Source organism: Corvus moneduloides, chromosome 3 (genome assembly GCF_009650955.1).
Source record: "Corvus moneduloides isolate bCorMon1 chromosome 3, bCorMon1.pri, whole genome shotgun sequence".
Lineage (NCBI taxonomy): Eukaryota > Metazoa > Chordata > Aves > Passeriformes > Corvidae > Corvus > Corvus moneduloides.
The window spans coordinates 96920054-96943160 of NC_045478.1; the positions used below are offsets into that span (position 1 = coordinate 96920054).

General features: G+C 37.7%; 1 protein-coding gene across 2 annotated transcripts in view; it reads right to left on the reverse strand.

Annotated features, from left to right (window-relative positions):
- The window catches only part of MTA3 (metastasis associated 1 family member 3), a 136720-nt gene that overhangs the window by 106356 nt on the left and 7257 nt on the right, over positions 1–23107 (reverse strand). For both annotated transcript variants that reach the window (XM_032102860.1, XM_032102861.1), the window contains exon 4: positions 7045–7171. In XM_032102860.1, the coding sequence (XP_031958751.1) occupies positions 7045–7171 (127 nt within the window). The remainder of the gene's footprint in view (positions 1–7044; positions 7172–23107) is intronic.

Below are 23107 nucleotides of genomic sequence, written 5' to 3' on the forward strand. Positions count from 1 at the left end.
AGCAAATTTCAAGTTCACAAGACTGCAAAGAGATTAACTGGAGAGCAAGCTATTGCTTAACACTAAAAACAAAAAAAACCCCATCATCATAGTGATTTAAGCCTATAATAGATCCCTAACTACATTTTGACTTTTAAAATATTTAATCAAAATTTGGAATTGACAAAAAAAATTTTCTGCATTGTATTGATTCATAATGAATTGGCTCAAGTTTGTCTCTGTTCATTTACAGAGCCATCTCAAACATGAAGAAGAAAACCCAAACAAAAACCAAAAGTATTCGCTAGGTGACTACTACTGGGATCTGCGCCTCTGACAAAATAATGCCAATCTTCTGAAGAGTACAAGATTGTGTATCTGTGGCCAAAAGATAAATCAATAAACTTGATATTATCTGATTAATACATGCTTGATCAAATAAAATTAAAAATAGAATGCATGGCAAACTGATTTATGCACATCTAAATGAACTAGTAAATGCCTGGCATCTGAACACATGCACAGATCATATGCATGGCCCAGGATTTTTATACTGAGTGTGGCTTTTAGTCAAAAAATTCAGTTTTAATTAGAGCTAGAGTGCTAATTTTGACCACTTGAAATTGGTAACATTTACAGAGCAATCGTGCCCAGCTGACATGGATTTAAAAGTAATTAAAAGGTAAATATTTTCTTGATGCAGCCATAGTAAAACTGCATATTTTGATATCTCAAAACAAGCATAACTGTAGATGTACTTGCTGTAAACTGGAAACTGCATTGTTGCAAACTCAAGTCATTGATATATTTTCTCTAGGGACTAATTCATGCTTAAAAGTAAAAAAATTGTTCCCTTTTAGCACAGCAGCAGTGATGCACATGAATTGAACAAAACCACAGGAGGCTGGTTAGGAATGATTTTTCATACAATCATGAAACTATTTAGGTTGGAAAACACTTTTAAGATCATCAAGTCCATTACAAGTTGCCCAGCTCAGAAGCAACACACATCACTCCATGCAACTGAGCATAAAAGTTTTGCACCATATGAAAGGCTCCTACTTTGTAATTATATCACTACAGGGAAATATGTACTGATTTTCAGATATTTAAGTGACAGTTTTCCACTGATAAATATACTTTTTCTTACACTGTTACTAGTACTGGCTATTGACCACATCTGAAAACAGAATTCTCTCCTAGACTGAATTTTCATTTTAATTCAAGTAAGAATATTTTGAATCCTATTGGGAAAAAAAAAAAAAAAAAAAGTCAGACATGCTTCAAAGGTCCCTTTCCTCCAAATAAACTCAATCCAGAAAGGAAGAATACTTTGCTCAACAATCCAAATGAGCAGGTAAGCATATACCTATGCAAAACAAATTCATTCCTTATCCAGTCTGATTTATGCCAGAAAATAATCAGGCTTATAAGGCTCATAGTAAGCTTTTAAAAAGTAGCTAAAATTTGTATATATACCCACACACCCTGTATGCAGAAACGTCTAGTTTGCCAGGAATGCCAAACCTAGAAATCCTGTGGTAATACCACTAAATTCTAAAGTGGCCTGTCTTGAAAAGCAACACTATAAAATGACCTGCCGTATCTATCTTGAGCTTCAGATCATTTGTTGTGTTTTGAATGAAGGAATCCCACATTCAGAAGAAAAGTATTTCTCTAAATCTCAGTTTTATCACCCAACTTTCTTTTTTGCTGTTCTTTCTTCTTCATGATCTCATCAGGACTCACTAATATTGATACTTCAAACAACTGAGTCATTTATAACACATCTAAAAAGCATCACACTGATACAGTTTGTAAGCATGGCATGTTCTTATAAACTGCACATTCTTAAGCTGCTTTTTCTGCTATGCCTACAAAGTGGTACCAATCAAAGTTCCTTTAGTCTGCCCAAGAGCAAGGGTACCATTTAACAACAGCCAAAAACACAACCAACAAAATAACACAAAACCACCATCACCAAACAATTAAAACAAACAAAACACGAAACTAAAAAAAAAAATTAACACTGTGTTCTGGACTGCATTACTGATCAGAATAATGTCAAAAGAGGGAAACCAAGGCCCTTATAGACTAATATTTTAGAAGTTCAAGTACACTTTTTTGTATGCTTGCATATAAAAATATGCAGAAGGTCCAAATTTCTTAATCAAAGTTGGAGAACTCTTCTCATGATCTGACTATTTGGATGCTCTTTAATGTCACAAATGCACAGTCATTCTGCAAAAATACTCACATTCTCCCCAATCATATTAATCAGCTTTTAATATAGCTATCTTATGCAATCACAATTTTTAAAAGGCTCATGAAGTCCTTTCTGTGTTGGAACAGAAGCAATAAACCAAGCCTAGACCATCTTAAGATAGTTTGGAGGGTTCTTTTCTTGGTTTTGTCTTTTGTTTGTCAGTTTTTAAAATACAGGGTATGTGTAAAAAGATTTCAGAATCAAAGCTCAGAAAGTGTTTCTGAGTTAAAGGCCATAGGTGCACAGAAAACTTGAATTTGCTGTTTATGTCAAGCAACAAATATGATCCTCTAAAAAGCACAAGAAACACTTAGTTCATCCAATTGCAGATTGAATAAACACTCCCTATTAAAGATTACAGTGCAAATTTACTAGTTTTTGAACAAACCCCATAATGACAAACATCTACATAATGCACAGATATCCTGCACATGTAAAATTAAATGCAAGTATTTTTTTTTTTTTTTCTGAAGGGGGTGGGGGTTGTTATTACAGTATAAAGCAGCCCAAAAGATTCACCCCTGATTTTCTTATGACATCTGAGAGTGCTTGACTTATGTATGCTTTCCAAACACTTAAAATATAATCGTCATCACCATCTTACCTAAAAAAAAAACCCACGACCCCAAGACTAAAACACCATATAAGCAAACAAGAAATAAGCAAAGGTATTGAAATGGTAAGATGAACCTTGATGTATAAATAAATGCTGCTTCACTATTCATAAGAAATATTAAACTTTAGAGCAATTACAAATTAACTTAGAAGCTAATGCAATCTTTTACAACACTCTAAACATGTTTAATACCTATTAACTCTTGAGAGCTTAAGAGTGAAAAATAAATATAAAGCCCAAATCACAAGTCAGACAACCCAGTGCATCTCCAAAAAGATAACCATTTGCAGATTTTTATACAAGGACCCACTCTCACTACATGCTAAGTTTTACGGTGAATTTTACAACACTGGCAAACAATTTCAACTTCCGGACAACTTTCACCATTTTTCCCCCCATAACTTTTCATGCCTTTCCAAAATGCTGTATTTGATAATGCTCAAACCTCTGAAACCCCATGTACACAGCACTGGCTCAACTCAGCCCCTCTCTGGGATGGCACTGCTTATAGGAGCCACCTGCACCAATCCTGGGTGCATTCACTGCGTGACATTAATCAAGGAGGGTGGCTCAGGGAGTCCAGCTGGCAGGACAGCTGTGACAAAGACATGTGGGATTACAGAGTCTGGCAAAACTGCACCTGTAATACGCAGGGATTATGAAAGAAAGAGATAATCCACTGGAGGGGTGTTACTGACTGCACACATTTGAGCAGACAGGGGAGGCAATAATTTCACTTGTAACTTGACAAGTGGGCACGAAGGTAACAAGCCTTGTCTTTGATCCCCAGACTGATGCATGAACTTGTACTGTACCACACACCATGACTCCAGAACAGTGCTGCACCCAGCTAGGCAATTCCACCTTCTGAAATACATTCCACTGCAAGAACTCTGTCCACAAGGCAGCACTGCCATGTTTGATTACTACTACAATACCTACTACTAATTATTTTCTAAATCTGGATCTTGGGGTGCTTTTTATGCCAAAACTTATACTGCTCCCTAAAGCTACTGAAATGGCATAGTGACACCTAATTTAAAGGGAAGACAAGATGAAGTCTAAAAAATCCCAGCATTTCTAACAAAACAAATTACATATAATAAAAGTTACATATAATGTATATACAATAAAATAAAAATATCAGAATAAGGAATGAAACTGTATTTCACTAATACAAGAGCAAACAAATGGCATCAGAATTATTCAAAACCCACCATTGCAGACCAAAGAGCTTCAGAATTAGACATGCACATAAAAGAAATCTAACCCACTAAAGTAACTGCAAGGTAACTCAACTACAAAGTAACAGCAACAGGTGTATAAATGAGACATCACTGTATTTGGAATTGTGAACTAGAATAAAAGCAACCTTAGTGATAGGATTTTTCAGAGGGAAGGAGGTATAATTTCCTCTGCCATTCAGTTTGAAAAATGTAAAAAGGATAAAGTTAAGAAGACAAAACAAAAGCAGCAAAACCATATTAGCAAAAACTAAATAAAAGCGTACTAGGTAAAATTCTTTTATTCCTTAAATGACAACAAAAAGGCAATTACACTCAGACACTCTTCTTGGCTGAAGATGTCATGAAAAGTTTAAGATCTGTAGCTGCCAAAAACCTCCTCCAGTCTCTTAAAATTGACTTAAAACTTTCTCCTGTCCCTTCCAGAGGGGTTGAGGTTTTGTGTTCTTACTCTTGAGAGAACTGATCTCCAACCTCCCATCTTCACTCCATACCACAGTGTCATTTATTCCTGTAAATCCAGTTTTTCCTATCTCAGGGCTAAACTGCAGGTGCTTAGAGCAAAGGCCCACATCATGGAGCTACCCTGGCTTTTTTATTGCACAAATATCCCCTCGCTTTCTCTATGGAGGCAACCGGCTTGGTAGACCAGTGACAAAAGAGAATGTCATTGAACCTGACTTGAGCAAGGCCTGCAGTGTTCCAGCGTCCTTCAAGCAGATTGGAAACACATGGACTAGATAAGTAGACAATTAAGCTTGGAAAAAAACATCAGACTGAAAAGGCTGTGGTGAGTGATACAAAGTCCAGCTGGCACCCGGTTACTGGGGGCATTCCCCAATTGCTGACCCTGGAGCAAACAGTTTAATATCTTTATTAACCTGAATACACTTTCAACAAGTCTGCAGACGATATTAAACTGGATTTGTTCACTCTTAAGGTATGACAACTAAAGGGAGAAATTCTACTGCTTTGTTCAATTAGCTAATGAAAAGATAGATAACTAAGATGGAGCCAGGCTCCTTTTGGAGAAGTACGGTGATAGGACACAAGGCAGTAGACACTAAATTTCAGCAAGTGAAATCCCAAACAGATGACAGGGAAAAAAAATTCACAACAGTCATCAAACACTGAAATAGACACCCAGAGAGGCCGTGATATCTGCATCCTTGAGTATTCTGGAGTGAAAAAATGATGGAAGAAAGTTAGAGGAGTACCACCTTCTCAGTATTTCTATTATCTTTACAGGATGAGCTAATTACTAAAAGTTAAGAAAACTACTGAGAATCACAGAATGTGAACACAGTAAGTTAAAAAGCTAAATAAGGCATATTTTATAGTGTATTTGCCTTCTTGTTTCTTTTTAAAACAGAGTTAAGGTTGCTGAAACGTCATTATCTACATCAAGCTTGTTCCAGAATTTGTTTGGTAAAGGTCTTAGTAACACGTGACAGCACAGTCCTACAACATTCATCTGTTCTGAAAAGTAGATGCAAGTCATCACTCTGCTTTTGCCTGCTGTGCTGTGTGGCATGTACTATGAATTCACGTGTTTTTCTGCCTTCTTTGTGAACTATGCACTGGAGAACCTCTATTGTATTTGCTCCCCGAGTTGTAAGGTGAGAAGACATTTACAATACTTCTTCTATGCAATCTTCCCTCTGCAAGGAGAATACCTTATTTCAATATCTAAATGTCAAAGTAAGTAAAAGAAACTGCACAGGATTATTATCTCCATGCTATAGTTGGAGCAGCAGAAAATTGACAGTTAAATGACTTTCTCAAACTCAGAACAAGTAGCTGAATCAAGCACAGAAAATTAATACAAAATTTTCCAACTTCCAGTTTTTGTGTTGTCAGTGAGAGAGAGAAGCAACATCTCTGTGGTGACCAGTGACAGGACCCAAGGGAGTGGCCTGAAGCTGTGTCAGGGGAGGTTTAGGTTGGATATCAGGAGAAGGTTCTTCACCCAGAGGGTGGTTGGGCACTGGAAGAGGCTCCCCAGGGAAGTGGTCACAGCACCAGGCAGCCTGGCAGAGCTCAAGAAGCATTTGGACTATGCTCTCAGACACATTGTGTGACTCTTGGGGATGGTCCTGTGCAGGGCCAGGAGCTGGACTCAGTGGTGCTTGTGGGTCCATTCCAACATATTCAGTGTTTATGTGATTTGAATATTCCGTGATTATGTGATTTGCCAGTAAGAGAGAAAATAAATATGCACATATAAAGTGTTTCTGCTGTTGGACAATATCTACTTTTTTTTGGTAGCCTTTAGACATTTATGGTCTGAAATAGCTGGGGGCAGCTGGATGTAATGAGAAAATGAAAATTCGTTAAGAATGCAATGTGAGAATGCATTGTTTCACCCTAAACTAGACTCCCCCCATCACTGTGCTGTTTCTTTTCCGTTTCTAGATTCATCATCCACTCTTCCCAACACAAAAAAAAGCTTTCTTGACTGCTAAATAGACGATGACATGAGCACCTAGGTCATTTACAGAAAGAAATCAACAAACACTTTTCGACCTTTAGCAAGCTTCTTCCCTACATTAATATTAAAGGCAATTTAAAACAATACTTGAAATGTTTCTGCAACATTTAGCCAAACTCAAGTCATGGCTTCTTCACATTCTGAAGTTGGGGCAATTTTAATTTTACATGCATGCAGCCCTAAACTGCAGATCTGACCACTGAGCCACTGCCTCCTTTCCAAACCCATCTGCTGTTTCCCTGGCCAGACAAAATGGTCAAGGCTCAAACATCAAGTAACAGAAGGAAAAAACAAAGGCGCTTCCAAAGCAGTTCATGGGACAACCTGGACCAACTCAGCCAAGACCAACGGCGCCCTTTTGCAAGGCTGAAGCATTCAAGCAGGTGGGCTACTGGCAGGCAATCCGCCCAGCAGAACACACAGAGAAATTGTATTTACTACTTCTTACCTGATATGCGTTGCTGGTAGGGACTCATACTGGCGAGAAAGGAAAAGCTCTCTGTGCTTCAACTGATGTTTCTGTTTATCAGTCAAATCAACCTCAATTGTAGTTTCAGACTCTTCTTCAACTTCTTCTGCAGAGAAGCAGAGCGTAGGTCGAAATTAACTCTGTTGCATAACATCATTGCAACCATTTCATTTGACATCCCCCCCACCCCTTAGCAACCTCCTTTAGTATTTCAAAGAAAAGATGAGTTTAACAAGACTACAGTTTATGTAACTTGACAGAATGTTAAGTATTTTGAATTATACACTTCAACTCTTTAAAAAAATTATGCTCCTCTCCTACTGTACTACGCATTGATGTCTTTCACACAGTTTAAGAACAATCCTGTCAACATTACTCATTCCTTTTTCGTCTTCTTTCCTCTGTTTTTTTCTCTTGCTTGTTGACCAGTTTTGGGTTTGACTTTCTCTTGCCAGTATTACTACTACTAAAACTTTTACAGAAGTCCTGGAGGAAAGCACACTTTCTATGAACTGAAATTTACTACACATAATTGCAGTCTAAGACTGGAAAATCAGTCTAAGAAAACTGAAAAAGCCTAGTGTCTTCTATTATTCCATTACCTTCTTAGATATTGACAACAAACGCAGTGTGTTAAATTTGCATATTTAAATAAGATTTAAAGTTATTTCTCTTTTAAGCTAGACAGGAAGAAATAAAAGCAGATACTCGATAGAACCACATATAGAGTTGAAGTTCCCAGTGCTTGGTAACATGTAACACAATGGCAGGCTCTCCAAAAGACCTATCCTGGGATCTTGATGGCTGAAATCTGCCCTCCTAGTGGATTTTTGGGACATGTGGAACCTGAATCTGGACTTCCTCTAGCATCCCAAAAAGGGCAAAAAGTCTCTCTGAATAAGGGATGCAAAAATACAGACCTTTTAATAACTTCTCTAACTTTTCTGCCTGGTAAATTATCCATCACCTACAAAACCAGGTGTAGTTTACAAAACATTTCTCAGAAACTCAACAACAGAACCTCAGCATGAGATAGTATTTCACGTAACTACCTACAACAGAGGACCTCACCCTCTCTACTAATAATAACCATTTTTACAACCAACCTACAGACACTATTTCAAAATGAAGCCTGCCTGAACCCTCATAGCAACCACAGTTCTCTCCAAATGCAACACTACTACTTTTTTTAATCATGCCTGTGTGTAGTCAATTCCACTTCTAACAGTTCTTTTCATAAAAGTGATATAACAACACACCCTGATATAACCAACTTCTTCAAACCCAATTCTACTTTAGGTCTATCTTGCTGCAGACACCCCCACCCCCTTCCTTGTTTTGGCATATTTTGTGGAGAGAGAGAACAAGAGAACAAAAATGAAAACAAGAATTTCGCCCATCTCACCTGACAACCCACAACTTCACCGACACATGGACAGGTTCAAGCCAGACTATAACTCAATTTTGAATTATTTTGGCATCTATAATACTGATGATGAATAAATCTTTACAAAAATCTATGCCAAGGCAAAGCATTTTTTAATTAGGCAAGTAATTATTTTAAAAAATATAAATTTGTGTTAAAAGGTTCATGTTTTGCTGGTTTTGGCTGGGATACAGTTAATTTTCTTCACAGTGGCTAGTGTAGGGCTGTGTTATGGATTTTTGCTGGAAACAGTGCTGATAACACAGGGATGTTTTTGTTATTGCTGAGCACAGGTTACCCAAAGCCAAGGCCTTTTCTGCTCCTCATAGCACCCCACCAACAAGGACGCTGGAGGGGCACAAGGAGCCGGGAGGGGACACCTGACCCCGACTGACCAAAGGGATGTCCCACACCACATGGCATCATGAGCAGCATATAAAGGTGGGGGAAAGAAGAGGGAAGTGGGGACATTCAGAGTGATGATGTTTTGCCTTCCCAACTCACTGCTGTGTGTCACAGACCCCGGCTGTCCTGGGGATGGATGAACACCTCCCTGCCCGTGGGAAGCAGTGAATAATTCCTTGTTTTACTTTGTTTACTAATTCCAATTCTCTCCCCCATCCCACCTGGGGGAAGTGAGCCAACAGCTGTGTGGCGTTTTGCTGCTGGTTGGGGTTAAATCACACCAATGTTTCCAGCAATTAATTTCTACAACTGTTTATTACAATAAGTGACCATTGCAAGATACATTTTGATTTCCAATTTCAAGCATTAATGTTTCTTTTAGTTACCTTGTGTTTGGGGTTTTTTTCTAAGTAATTCAGGCATCCAAACCCAAGTTTGGTCAACATATAAAAAAGCATTTGACTGTAGATAAGGCACAAAACACAGGACAATATGGGCTGATATTCCAGAGTTTAAAACAGCTTTAGACAGCTACACTCATCTCAATATCTTCCTCAAGTAAGAATTTAAATTAAAAAATCAAGAAGAAAACCCACCACCTTGAATCAAATTTATTGCACTAATCTTACATAAGACATGAAAATGCTGATCCAAGAGCCTGAAGCTTAAACCAAATGTCTCTTAGACCGATCTCTTAAAACACTCCAAACCTAAACATGAAACAATGTAACTTTTTCTCTTGTATTTTTAGAAATAAAACAGATGTTTTACACATGATGATCTGGCAACTCAGTACTAAGTAGAGGAAACCACGGCCAGACACAGAACAGCTCCATCCACTCAACACAATTTACCATTGGGATAATTTTACAATTTCCTGCTTCAGCTTTAAAATATAAAACCAATGCTAACAGTAGGATTTTGTAAAACAGGTAATAGCTTGTCCCAGGAGTCACACAAACCTATACCAGGAAAGGAAACTGGATAGCATAAAGAAGGGAGAAAGCTAAATTTGCTTGATGGCAATACAAAGAATTCTGCATCTGAAGAAACCTTCAGAGAGCTGCTTTTGAAGCAGGTTTTTGCAATGATCTGGCCTTAACACCCATTAGAAGGAAAGTGGTAACAACCTTGCAGAACTCTTAGAGATCTTGTCACATTTTTGACTTGATTTACAGCACATGTGAATTTCATTTGCCATCCAAGGAGAGATTATTTCTATCAAAAGGAGTGAAATAGAAGGTACCTACAGGAAATCATAAAGTACCCACCAAGATAAGCACATTTCAGCATTCAGCAAGGGAAGAGAGGCAACAGCTCAGAGCAAGCAAACATTTTTATGCAGGATTATGGCGATGACATACACAGACCTCATTGTTCCATGATTAGAGAGACAAAAAAATAAATTTAAAATTGCTCAGCTAAATATTATATTGAAACTCTTAGGTATGACTCCAAAGATGAATACAATCACTTTTTGAAAAAAATCACACAATCCCCTTTAGGCCTTGGGCAAAATTTAAGAGAATGTTGTTTTTTAGTATTTTTCCTGGTTTACAAGAAATATTTCATTATTTAAAAGAAAAGTCCTGGTGAGCAAAAGCAGGCACCTCCAGTGAGCTTTTAAAACTTGTGGTCTATTTATTACATGTGGGTTTTCTAATCATCAATGGTAAATAATTACTGTGATCCTGAAAACCAGAGTGATCTGGTGATACTTTCATGGACTGCGTGCAACTTTCCCTTTCCCATCTGATGTAAATGAGACTTAACTGACTCAGTCAAGCAATGGATACTGGAAAGAAATGGTAATCCTCATTCTTTTTACATATGCATCACCACTTTTCAAAACATGATGAACACTCTCTTTTTTTCCCTCTTCCACTTAATTTGTAGGATGCACTGTTAGAAAATGGTGGTGTTAGTGAGCCTGAGAAGAAGAGAGAGCTGTCTGTGTCACCTAAATTTTGAATACAGTGTCTTTGCTTATAGTTATGTGATGAGTGAAGCTTGCTATGAGGAAGAATTGCTTGTTTTTGCAACTAAAATAAAAATAAACTGAGGGCAAGTCTCTAGAAATACAATACTCCTATTTAGTTAAAAATTTCTTTTAAAACAACTTTTTAAATGTCCTGAAAGACATTTAGAGGTTTAAATGCAGCTCAAAGAACTGTATAGTTAATCATCAGCTAGCAAAACAAGGTAAATTCCTCAGACACGCTACTCTTCTTTAACTAAATCAAAATAAGCCCCCATGTGCTCCCTTTGTGTATTGCAGAAGAGAGTAAGAGAGATTTGTTTAAACATTGAAGACTATCTTCAGGGAGGAGGAGTAAATCTTCAATATTAAAAGAAAGGAGAAAGTTCTCCCTCTACTGCCACCAAAATGCTGGCAGCATTCTTTCCAGCTAGAGTTCAGATCTGGACATTCAATCAAAAATCATGACAACAGGCTGAAAAGGGTCTCAGGAGGTCTCTAGCACAAGCTACTCTTCCAAGTAGGCTCAGTTGTGAGGTCAGCCCATGTTAACTCAGCAACTGAAAATCTCTGAAGACAAGAGACTACACAACCTCTCCATCACACAGTAATGGTGAAAAGCTTCTACCCATATCTAATCTGAATCACTCCCATTTCAATTTAGTCACCGCCAAGAGTCCAGCTCCATCTTCTGGTCTATAACCTCCCCAAAGGCACTGGGAGTCCACATCTTCTCCAAGCCGAGCAAGTTCAATTCCAGGTGACTCTCCTAGAAGGGCAAGTGTCCATCATGGTGGTTTTTGCTGAATGCATTCCAATTTATCAGCAACTTTCCTTTATCAGGAACCTAAAACTGGATGCGATATCCCTCGATGAGATGCAAAGGGAGGATAATCTCTTGCCTCGATCTGTTGGATTTGTGCCTGGTGGTACTGCCCAGGATGCTCTTGGCCAACTCCCTTCATTGTCAGGAAGTTATTGTCTGCCGGCAGCCTCAGGGCCTTTCCTGCAGAGCTGCTCCCCCAAGCCCCAGCTTATATCCCTACCAGGAGCTCTTCCTTCCCAGGTGCAAGACTTGGCATTTGTCCCTGCTGACCATCTTCATGTTCTTGACATACCACTCCTCCTGCTTTCTAGGAATCTCTGAATACCAGCCCTTCCCTCAAGCCACCCCCGGGTCATCCCCCCATTCTTGTGTCACCTGCAAACATGATAAGAGTGCACCACATTGCCTGCTCCAGCCACTGGTAAAGACAGGTCCCCACAGAGATTCCCATGGGACTCCACACACAGTCTGGATGCTTCACCACCACCCTCTGACTCAGACCATGCAATTAGTTTTTTATTCACCCAGATGTCCCAGGTCAATTCCAATTGCTTGGCCTAGTGGATCTACCAAGAAAAGAAAATAAAGAACAAGAGAAAGAGAAAAAAGCAGAACTAGGAGACTGGAAAGACATAATGGGAAAAAACAAGACTACTCCTTTCAACAGCAGGACAGACCAACGCTGAATTAAAACGGCAGAGTACCCAAAGCTACAGTGCATTAACTTTCTACCTCTTAAACTTAATTGCTTCTACTGTTGAAACCATACCTCAGCTTAGCTACATCTGGCTTATGCAAGCCTAAATGCAGAGATTCAAATCACCACCACCATTTGTGGAGTTACAGCCGTTTCACTGTTTGCTAAAATACTTTTAAAATTGTATTAGACCAGTATTAGAACAGAATTTCAATTCAAAGAAAGCATCACTTTCAGAAACCTTTCCAAACTTTCTTCCTTTCCTGTATACCTTTTTCTTCTACACTCAGCCCAAAAATTATACACATACCCGGTATCAACAACATATTTTCAAACCTACAGATAAAAAGCTGAGAATGCCGAAGAGCAGCGAGTTTACCACACACATCAAAGGAAAGGTGGCTGTGCATAAGTCTCTCTAAGCTTAGATGGTTGCAGCAACAACTTCAAGTGCACATTTGGCAGTTAGATGCTACAGCAGCAACAATTACAAATACAGATTTTGGGGGAGAGGGAGTAAATCTAATTACTGCCAAATTTCATACAAAAGAAAAACAGTAAGTCTCACCATCTGAACAACTTTATTCAGGCTGTGAATGAAGAGCTCTCTTAAGTTAGCAGTTGGCCAATTTGCTCATTTGCATGAGGCTTCTTGCCACATGTTTCACTGTACTAACTTAGTTGTGATATTTAACCCCTAAAGCTGTAGTAAGGCCACTTAATCAACTTTGTGAGCTAGACTATGCACTGTCAATTTGCCTAAGGAAGCATTTCCCAAAGCTGAATTAATTAGCTTTACTTATACCACATCTGTGGCAACGTTCAGATGAGTGTTAGAATATCTAACATCAATTTGATATTTGCTATTACTTTCAAATAGGATAAGAAATCCAAAGCACAGTTTGTACGGATTACAAGTCATTTAAATAGAATATTACTATTGAAAGTATGAATCTGAGCACTTTTGCAGGCAGGTAAAAAATGTGATCACTTGTGTTTATAGGGAACAGGTCTGCTTTTAATTCCTGCTGGATAGCATGGACATACATGTGGCCTCTAAGGGATTATCCAGTTTTCCTACACAATTATCCAAGGTGATCCTCCCACACTACCTCATCATTATATTTCTAAAGGAGGTCACAAAACAAAGTAATAACTACTGTACAGCCATTAAGAACTAATATGCCACATCTACTCTCAAACAATAAAAATTATTTCCAAAATAATGCAAAATGGTTTTTTATGTACTTCCAAGTAGCATATTACAATAATAACAATTTCCAGGATAATAGTCAGCCACAAGCAATTGAGCAATTATATCATGTTTATCACAGGCCTGTAGCAAAATATTTTATGGAAACCATCACATCTTTCATTAGCAGAAAAGTTCACCTTCCAAAACTTGATGGGTGGTGGTTTTTTGATAACTGGTTCTGCAGATTTTTGAGAGCAAGGAGCTTGTGGGTGGAAAGCAAGGAAGGATTACCTCCATAAGTAGTATGAATCATGATGTGCTACATAATAAATAGATCCTAATAAATTAAATATAACATGAATAAATGCAAGAGCAAGCACAATAGTTCTTTAACCATTTTTCAGCACTTCAAGCTAGTTTGTAACAACACTACAGAACAGAAGGGTCCCACAGACCTTCATGAGAACAATAATATGCCAGCAGTGCTGAAAGAGCTGGGCATTCTATATGATAAACCTCAACTAGGTTTTCCCCCTTTTACCTGACTTCTGTACCACCTATTCAAATGCAAATTCTTCCAAATGAGAAAATATCCTGTTACAGGGCTCAAGGTGTGCTTGGTCACGTGTACATCTGTATGAACTGCAGCAAGCTGCTGCAGGATGTGTGAAGCCACAGTCCTGTATGGTGTTTCTTTAAGCAGCTCATTAGTAGCAGCAAGCAGCAGACTCAAAACTGTGCCATGGACACTGCTATTTGCAACACGATGAACATCCAATTACTGGTATCCAGCTCATCAGATGAATCAGAAGTCAATTAGTAGTTTTTCCAAAGTGTACATATGTTTAGAGCTGTGTGGGAAAGAAAGGAAATTTTAGTTCTACCCTCAAATCCAGGCTGGCAGACCACCATAAGCAAAAGTGTATGTGGTGAATCTGACAGTGCCCAAGAAAAAACTTTCTTAATCCATCATCTGGCTCAAGAAATCCAAAGGCTACCTGCAACACTGCCATGTAACCTGCATAAATAATTATTACACCTGACTTTAAGAAAAGGGAGGTCTGTATCTCTCATTTTCCTGAGACAGCTGCTATTAATAATTTTTCCCATCTCTTAGATTGCCACCCTTTCCATGTGAAACTCCTGCTCATATCTTGTTAAGATCGTCTTCCCTTTAGCATAGGCAACAGGTCTGTTTGATCTAGATGGTTTACAAGCTGCATGGTTGTCTCTCCTTGCAGAGCAAATATATAAAAAATAATAAATGTAGCACAAGAACTAAGCACACAAAAAATCTCTTACGTTTTCTGTAAGAATCCAAAGTCCAGGTTTAAAATCTACACTGGCATTTTCTTCCACTGTGTGACAATAACCACAGAGTTTCAGAGATCTAAACTGCTTTTCTAACATTCAGTTCACATCCTCAAAGCTGATAAACAACTTTTCAAAATTTGTTGGCAGAGATGAAAAGGCACAGATTGTACAAGCACTCTCCTACCCCTACTCAGAATGGCATATGATTCTGCTTATAAAACACAAATTATTTATCTTCTACAGTATCTCCTTACAGAAGGGCTGAATTTTGTTGGATTTTTTTGCAGGAAGGAAATAAGAATTAGGGAGAAAATAAAAAGAATGAGAAGGAAAGAAAAACAAAGAAAAGGATTTGTATATCCTGCTCTTGGGTAAACTTAATAAAGACACATTAAGGCTCTATGTGTGGGATTAGGAAACGAGAACAATATTTTCCAAGAGAATGCCTGCTTGATGCCAACATGGTAAGAAAGCTTTTCTGCCTATAGACCTGACAAGACAACCAGGAAGAGGAGTTCATTCACTCTGATGGTCTGTGTAAGACTTAAAGGATCATTTTTTTTCCATCTCTTTTCCATCTTCAACCATGCTAGAGATTTACCTCCCAGAATACATTATATCCTTGGTGTACAGAGATAATGCGATCAAAATTTACAGGAACTATACATATGAACTGAGAGAAGTGTAAATATATGTAGTACTTTAAATTATTAAAGCCTTTTAATTCATTAATTCTGATGCCAGGAGGAAAAATAAACAAACAAAACAGTGTAGGAATAAACATCACCTTGTATTAACTGGTCAAATTTTAAAACATATGCCAATCCCAAGTAAACCAATGAAATTTTTCTTCTACTCTCAGTACTTTGCTTTGTAGACAATACATTTAAATACCATTTTTGTTGCAGCAAGTAAAATATCAAAAATCTTCACTTATTCATCTCATACTTGGTAAATATTCAGTATTCTGATTCCGGCTTTTTTTCCACTCATTAAAAACAAAAATTAAAAACAAAAAGAAAGGGGAGAGCATTATGAAGGTATATGAAGCTAGCCCCCATTTGAAGGAAAATATAAATATGAAAGCTGCCCATATATCAAAACCTTTTTTATTGTATTATACTTGGCAACTGAGTCCTTGGCCTCTTGAGGGCCTACTGAGAATAACTGCATCAGGATTTCACTCCTGACAGCAGCACCAGTCAAAGGATCTGCCTAAAGGAACTGCCACACAGCCAAGGGCCACAGTACTCTGTAGGTCTAGGTTACAGGTCACTGACTCTGCCAACACTATTTCTACCCTGGTTTAAGCCAAAACAAGGCTGCACTTTTAATGCAGGAAACTGAAACATGACTCCCTTCAGCATTGCATATCACTATCACAATCCTTCACAAAAACAAGAACAGGCAAATTAAAAATTAATTCTATCATTCAGCATATCAAAAATGGGAAGTTAGCTAATTTAGTTGGGCTGGTTTTGGATAGATGTTTAACCTGTTGTACAAGTAGAAAAGGCACATGCACTCACATAACCCCCAGATATATGAAGGCATAATGCCCAGCAACTGTGCATCTTATGTACTGTGATAAATCTTCAAACAGGTTTTGGATTCAGGCAGTAGGTGACAGCCAAAATGAACTACTTAGCTCCCCAAACTCTTTTAGGAATTTGATAATGTAGAACAGGCTTTTACTGAAAAAATTGTGCTTTTTACTACTCAATCTTTTTTTTGTATTCTGCATTAGTACAAAACAATGTCACTGCAAGGATCACAGAATCATTTGTGTTGCATATCAAAACCAGAAGCAAAGCAGATTCACACTACAAATCTTTGCTTGATCAGAGAGGGTTACAAACAGCAGCTGAGGTAAAAAAAAAAAGTACTGATCAAACAGACAAACAGCACTGTTAAATAGCACAGCCATTCTGGCCACCCACTCCATGTGGTTTGGGACATGACAAACTCAACATATTTGCTAACTTTGAGTCCTGTTACTCGTGCAGGCTACATTTAAGAGAAAGAGAGTTTACCACACAGAAAGAGACAAACCACACAACCACTTTACACGTTAATCTTATCTGCTACTTCTACCTAGTCCATAATACCTCACATCATAGATATATATACACACAGCACTGCATGAATCAGCTTGGGTAGGAAGCACTACACCCATTCTCACACAGAGCCTTGCTCAAGCTAAAAAGCTCCACCTCTACCAGCATGTGTGCAGTTACAGGCATGCATGAGTATTACCAAGGGCAGCTATTGCAGATTTCATCCCACTGCATAGTACAGACATTCAAGAATTACTGCTGGAAAGCCTGTAAATCTTCAGACCTGATTCCCAAATCACACATTTAACTGCCACTGCATGATGGGAAAAAGTCTTTCTATATTAATAGTGAGTTTACATCATTCAGATTTATAAATTATATAAACTACTGATTCAATTAGACTATCAGAGAACTCTTTGAAGATGTGAAATGCATCTCTAATTGGAGCTTTACAGATAGAGATAACCTAGCAATGTTTTTGTAGTCTAAAATTTATGCCTCAGGTGCTTTGGTACAGTGTGGGTGCACTGGGAAGAAAGTGGGAAAAGTCACTTAAAATTAGGAGCCAAGGGAAAAAAATGAAGAAGTAGAACCATTTGAGACTATGGAAATCTAGGAGGTGTGAAACATCCTATTTATCTTCATGAGACAAAAAGTTATGATCAATAATATCAGTTTAAATACTACAAGTATTTTGGGGGTACCAAGAAAACAGTGTAGGATCACTTGCCTGCACAATTAAGAAACACAAAAGAGGCAGGAAAGCAGCTGAGAGAAAAGAGTTACATGTTTTCCACAAATCAGAAGAATCCCTGAATAAGTACGGTAACAATGGCACATGTATTTAAAGTTGACCATGAGGAAATGAATCCTTAGGAACACAGGGAAATAGGGGAATGCACAATGCTTTGGCAATTTTCTGTGAATACTGTCTCCTTCTAAAGACTCAAATGTGAAAAATTTATTTTGGGAGTAGAGCTCAAAAAAATGACACCTTTTGTACCCTACTGAGTTCTTACCAAGGAAACATACTAAATAAATACTTCTGGTATTTAAAATAAAAATAAAAACTGAGCTTCATATATCTATTAAACAGTTTTAAGCATAAATATGACCTGATATTTTACAGCTTTCCACTCCTCACAGCAAATTCACTAAAATTAATCCAGATTTTAGGTTTAGTTTGTTTTTACGTTCAGAGAAATTGGCAGCAATGTATTCAAACCTCTTAAACTGTGTGTTCAGAAAATAAGATTTTTGAATTTGAAAGAAAATTAATCTACACACACTCGCCCAAATTGTAAGTTTATACTTCAGAGGTCTAAAGATGAAGCTAGCAGTTAACAGCTGGACAGAACATGCAACACTTAAGATGTAGTTATACAGATTGCATGGAGTGGACAATTTTTAATATGTGAAGAATCCATGCATGATCTAAATGCAGATCACACATTCTCAGGTGAGAAAAAACCCCTTTTTAGGCAAGTTTTATGCAAGTTTTCTATAAAATCTAGGAACTCCTAAAATGATGAACTTAGTTGTAAATCCATTCATCCATTAAGAGAAGATCATTAACATTCACAATCTGACAAGCCATTCTGCACCAAAGGAGGAGCCTGAACAGATAGAGAAGTTAATAATTCCACAAGATACTTGGGGCTGACAGTAAACTTGTTAATAAGACAATATAACTACTAATTCTAAAATGTCAGTCATGAAAAGAAGACTCAGATATTGTCAGAAGAAAACACTAATTACTGCTTCTTTATTGCTTTTACTCTTGAGGAGAAAAAATACTCACAAGTTCTTGAACAAAAATCAAATGAAGAAAACACATAATTTATGAGACTACCCCAAGCACCCTTGAAAAGAATAATTGGGAGCCTTGAGACAAGTTTCTCCTTGGTGACAAGGAAGTAGTTTTTGACAAGGCTTGTTGTATTTCAGCAAGTTCTGAATTTTTCCCCCCTCTTCAAATAAATTAAAATTGATGGCATCCTCTTGGGTAAATGAAGGAAAACTTGATATTCCCTTGTCTCAGGAGATCAGAGATCATGTCTTCCTCACAAAAAACCCCAAGCTCATTTTCAGTGAAAGTGATAGTTACACTAATATAAGGGCCTTAGCATAAAAGCTACTCTGCCACTGATTAAAGAATTTGTTATCTGTATCATCCTTAAATGGTCCTCCTAGGGTGTGTCTCTCCCACATCACAGACTTCGGGATTCCCAGAAGCAACACAACATACCTGAATTTGTTACTGCTTAGTTTACATGTCTCTATCAGATGTCTGTAAATAAGTATTAACATGTAAAATTCCAACAAAAGCAACATCAGAACCCATACACCTAAATTTCCTGGCTTCCTATACTTGGTTTTGTCTCTGTTCAACACCCCATCTTCAAAACAAACCCAAGAGCCTTCTGATGAGTTGCTCACAGACAGGGACTTCTGAAAAGCCTTTCTTGTCCTCAAAGAAAAGAGGGCAACTATGTGAGGTTGAAACTAACTTTCTCCTAATTCTTGGTGCGTGTGTGGACAGAGATGACAGAGCCAGGGACACTGAGCTGCCAACAAAACACAAGTTTATATTTACAGAAGCCTTGAGATTAACAGGGCAGTATCTCACTGAACCAGTTACACAAGTCTGCTCACCCACTCCTCAGGCATATCTAGCAGCCAAGCCTTCTTCCTTATACACACTTCAAGAGATTCTCCTACCTTTCATTCCCAGCTCTGTCTTTCCAGGCCTTAGCTCCTTTCCCTCCTATCCAACCGGAAAAATGGTATCCTTCATCACAGGGTAATATCAACAGATCTCTTTTCTTAGCAGCAAGAAAGAGAGGCCTTCTCACCAAGTACAATTACAAAAAATGAACTGTAACCTAACAGAAAACTTTCCAAAAGCCACAAAATTCCATGGAAATGTTACTTACACTACTGTAAGAGACACAAATCAATTGAGCTCTTGAGCTCTAAAGATTTATTTTGCTTTGGTTTTTTGCATCCACATGACCACAAGCAAGACCAAAAGAGTTTTGTTTCTGTTTTATTTGTATCAAGACTGATGCAATGCTGTCTTTTCACTCAAAAGAGCACCTACTAAATAGGCAGCTATTTAAACCTTAACTCCCTTGAAAGGGTAACTAAGAACTCTCTATGCCTTAGTGCATCCTTTTCTACAGGACGGATGCCAGTCTCTACAAGCCCACCAGTAAAGCAAATAAACTATCTTAATTCATTTCCTGGAAGCTGTACACAGGATACAAATAAGCATTCACCAGGGGGTTGATTTTTGTTGTCTGGGATTTTTTTTTAAAGAAACTATGAATTATTTCAACATTTAAAACTATCAAGGTAGAGAAAATGGATTGTATGCAGTACAAGAGTTAATATTTGTCTCTTGGGTTCATTTTACTGAAGGTGCTTCTGAACATAGGCTGCAAAGATAACAGGTATCAAGGGAAGTACTGGAACCAAAAAAAAGACAATTTAAGATTTCAAATAAAATCTCCAGTCAAAACATACTTTTTATGCTAAGACATTATGTGACTTGAATTAGGTAACAGGAAAAATCATCCTAAAGTGATTTTTCAGAAAAGGGATTGTGATTAAAGAAACATTGTATTCTTTATTAATAACTGTTTAGTTTGATGTACAAGAACTGCTATGATGAAAAAGAACCACAACCAAAAAAAAAAAAAAATCCACCAAGTTTCTGGTTGTGTTACAATCTGATTGGACAGAAATAGTCCAGCTATAGTATTTTATAAATGTTTTGAATTATACTGAGTCAAATATGTGACTAAGATAACAGAACACTGAACAACACAGTGTTTCAGACATTTTACTCTTGAGCTCTTGCCTGAACCCCAAGGGTCTCCACATCCATAATTTTTTTGACACAAGTTTTTAAATTGTATTTTTTTGATTGTTGAAGAGGGCAGGAAAAATTCTTGTGTTTTTCCTGGAGGTGAGTATTAAGAAAACCACTATGCAACCATATGTTAAAAAACCTGATAACACATGAAAAGAATTCACATTTCAGTTTTGTGTATATTTGGGAACATCAGTGAGTAATCTACTAAACACTACTTCTCAAGCTAAGCTCATTTTCTTAACATCTTCTATGATACCTTCCAGCCTACTGCTCTACTGAAATAAAATGCTTCTCAAAAATCAGATGGAGTATTAACAGCTTCATTCTCTTGGATGCATCTGGAGTGCTGGCAATTAACATAGACGATATGCAAAATATTCCTCCCCTCAAATACAAAGCACCTTTAAGTGAAGGTAAGAAGGCTCAGCAGCAGCTAAACTCCTCTGCAAGATCAAGCCATTTCCAGGAATGCTGGAGCATTCTTGATATTATACAGAAAATAATCTCCAAGTGCTTGTAAGGCGCTTTGAGATATTTTAACAGCAACTATAAAAACGTATTGGCATATTAAATATTTTTCCCCAACTTTAATAAGAACTTCTAATAGGAGCATTATTTTACAGGCGAATAAACTAAAGTACAGAGAGAATACTGGATTTGTTTCTGATTGCAACACACCAATGTCATACAAAGGTCAGAACTGAGTACAGACTCCAGCATTTGATGATAAAGTTTAGTGGGCATGGCAGTGTTCAGTCAAAGGCTGGATCTTGGAGGTCTTTTCCAACCCTAATGATTGTCTAACCAGGAACCACTAGCAGGACTCCTTTCCTCCTAGATATCTACCATGTACAAAAATTCTGTAGCAGAAAACACCATTTGCAAAGCAATGTGACATGAAACATGACTGATCAAGAGCAAAAGAATAAAAGTCCTAAAAAATGTGCAACAAGAAGTAAAGCCAATACGTGATCTCTAAAAAGAATTGAGGTTGAAAAATATTCTTTTATGCCAGCTTCTGTAATCTAGAAAAATTTCATTTTATCTTTCATCTCAGTCAATGAAACCAGCATCTCAGATTTTTTTTTTAACTAAGTCCTGTCTCATTCACAAAGAATATCAATTGTGTTAATGAGAAAAAATAAATTCTGCATGGGCTTTATCACAGGCCCAGAAATATTCTTGGCATTTAGTCAGCATCTCAGCACACCTAAATGAAACAAACCCTCTTAATAAATCAGAAGATGAAGGACTCCAACAACAGTAATTTTTTTTATATCCTCACCAGATGGTTGACTAGGCAAAAGCTGGCTGAGGAGTTGCAACAAGAGAATGACTTCAGACACAGTATTACATGATAGCACACAATCAGATAAAGAACTCAAAGTGTAAAGGACTGCAAAAACTGGCATCAGGCACTTAGGTCGCCCTACTCAGCTTCAAGAAAGTAGTAGTGAATAAACCTCAAATACTGTATGGTTCTTGGAATGGTCCCTCTGCAGGGGCAGGAGTTGGACCCAATTATCCTCATGTGTCCCTTCTAATACAGAATATTCTATGATTCTATGATAAATCTATTGCAAAAGAAGGAAATACAGAACTTGAGCCCTTCACGGTAACCCAAAACCAAAAACCCCAAAACTGCTGGTACAAAGCTAATACAGTCTCCTCTCCACAGCTATTAAAACTTTGCCCTAAAATGCTTAGATTATCTCTCCTTAAGAAAGAATCATCTACATTTTATAGATTCAGCTGGCAATTTCTCAATCACACCATTTAGTTAGCAAACATCTCCATGTTTGCTTCACCCATTTTAATGAGCTGGGTGTTTCTGTCCCACCTCTCCAAGTTCACTCGCTTACGCACTTGGGTACCTGTTGCAATCGCTCTTGTCCTGCTTGCCATCCTCTACTCATCTCTTCCTTCTTTTCCCTTCACAGTAAGCCTTACTCTGCTGGTCACTTCTTTCATGCCAAGAAAGGAATGACCCCCTTACAGTGATCCTGTGGTGGTGACTATAACCTAAGTGCTGGTGAGTGTTAGCACCCCAAAAGAACTCCCTTACTAAGCTCAGGAGGTTGCACAGGATCAAGAAGCCGATCCTGGAATGTCTTTTCGTTTGTATTTCAAGTTGACCTTACCATAAACTCTATTTTATAGTAACATAAATCAAAGGTGAAAAAACATAAAAGTCCTGAATTGCCCATAAAACATTCCAAAATCCTGGATTTAAGTGGCTACAGTCAGCTTCTAGAACTATTCCC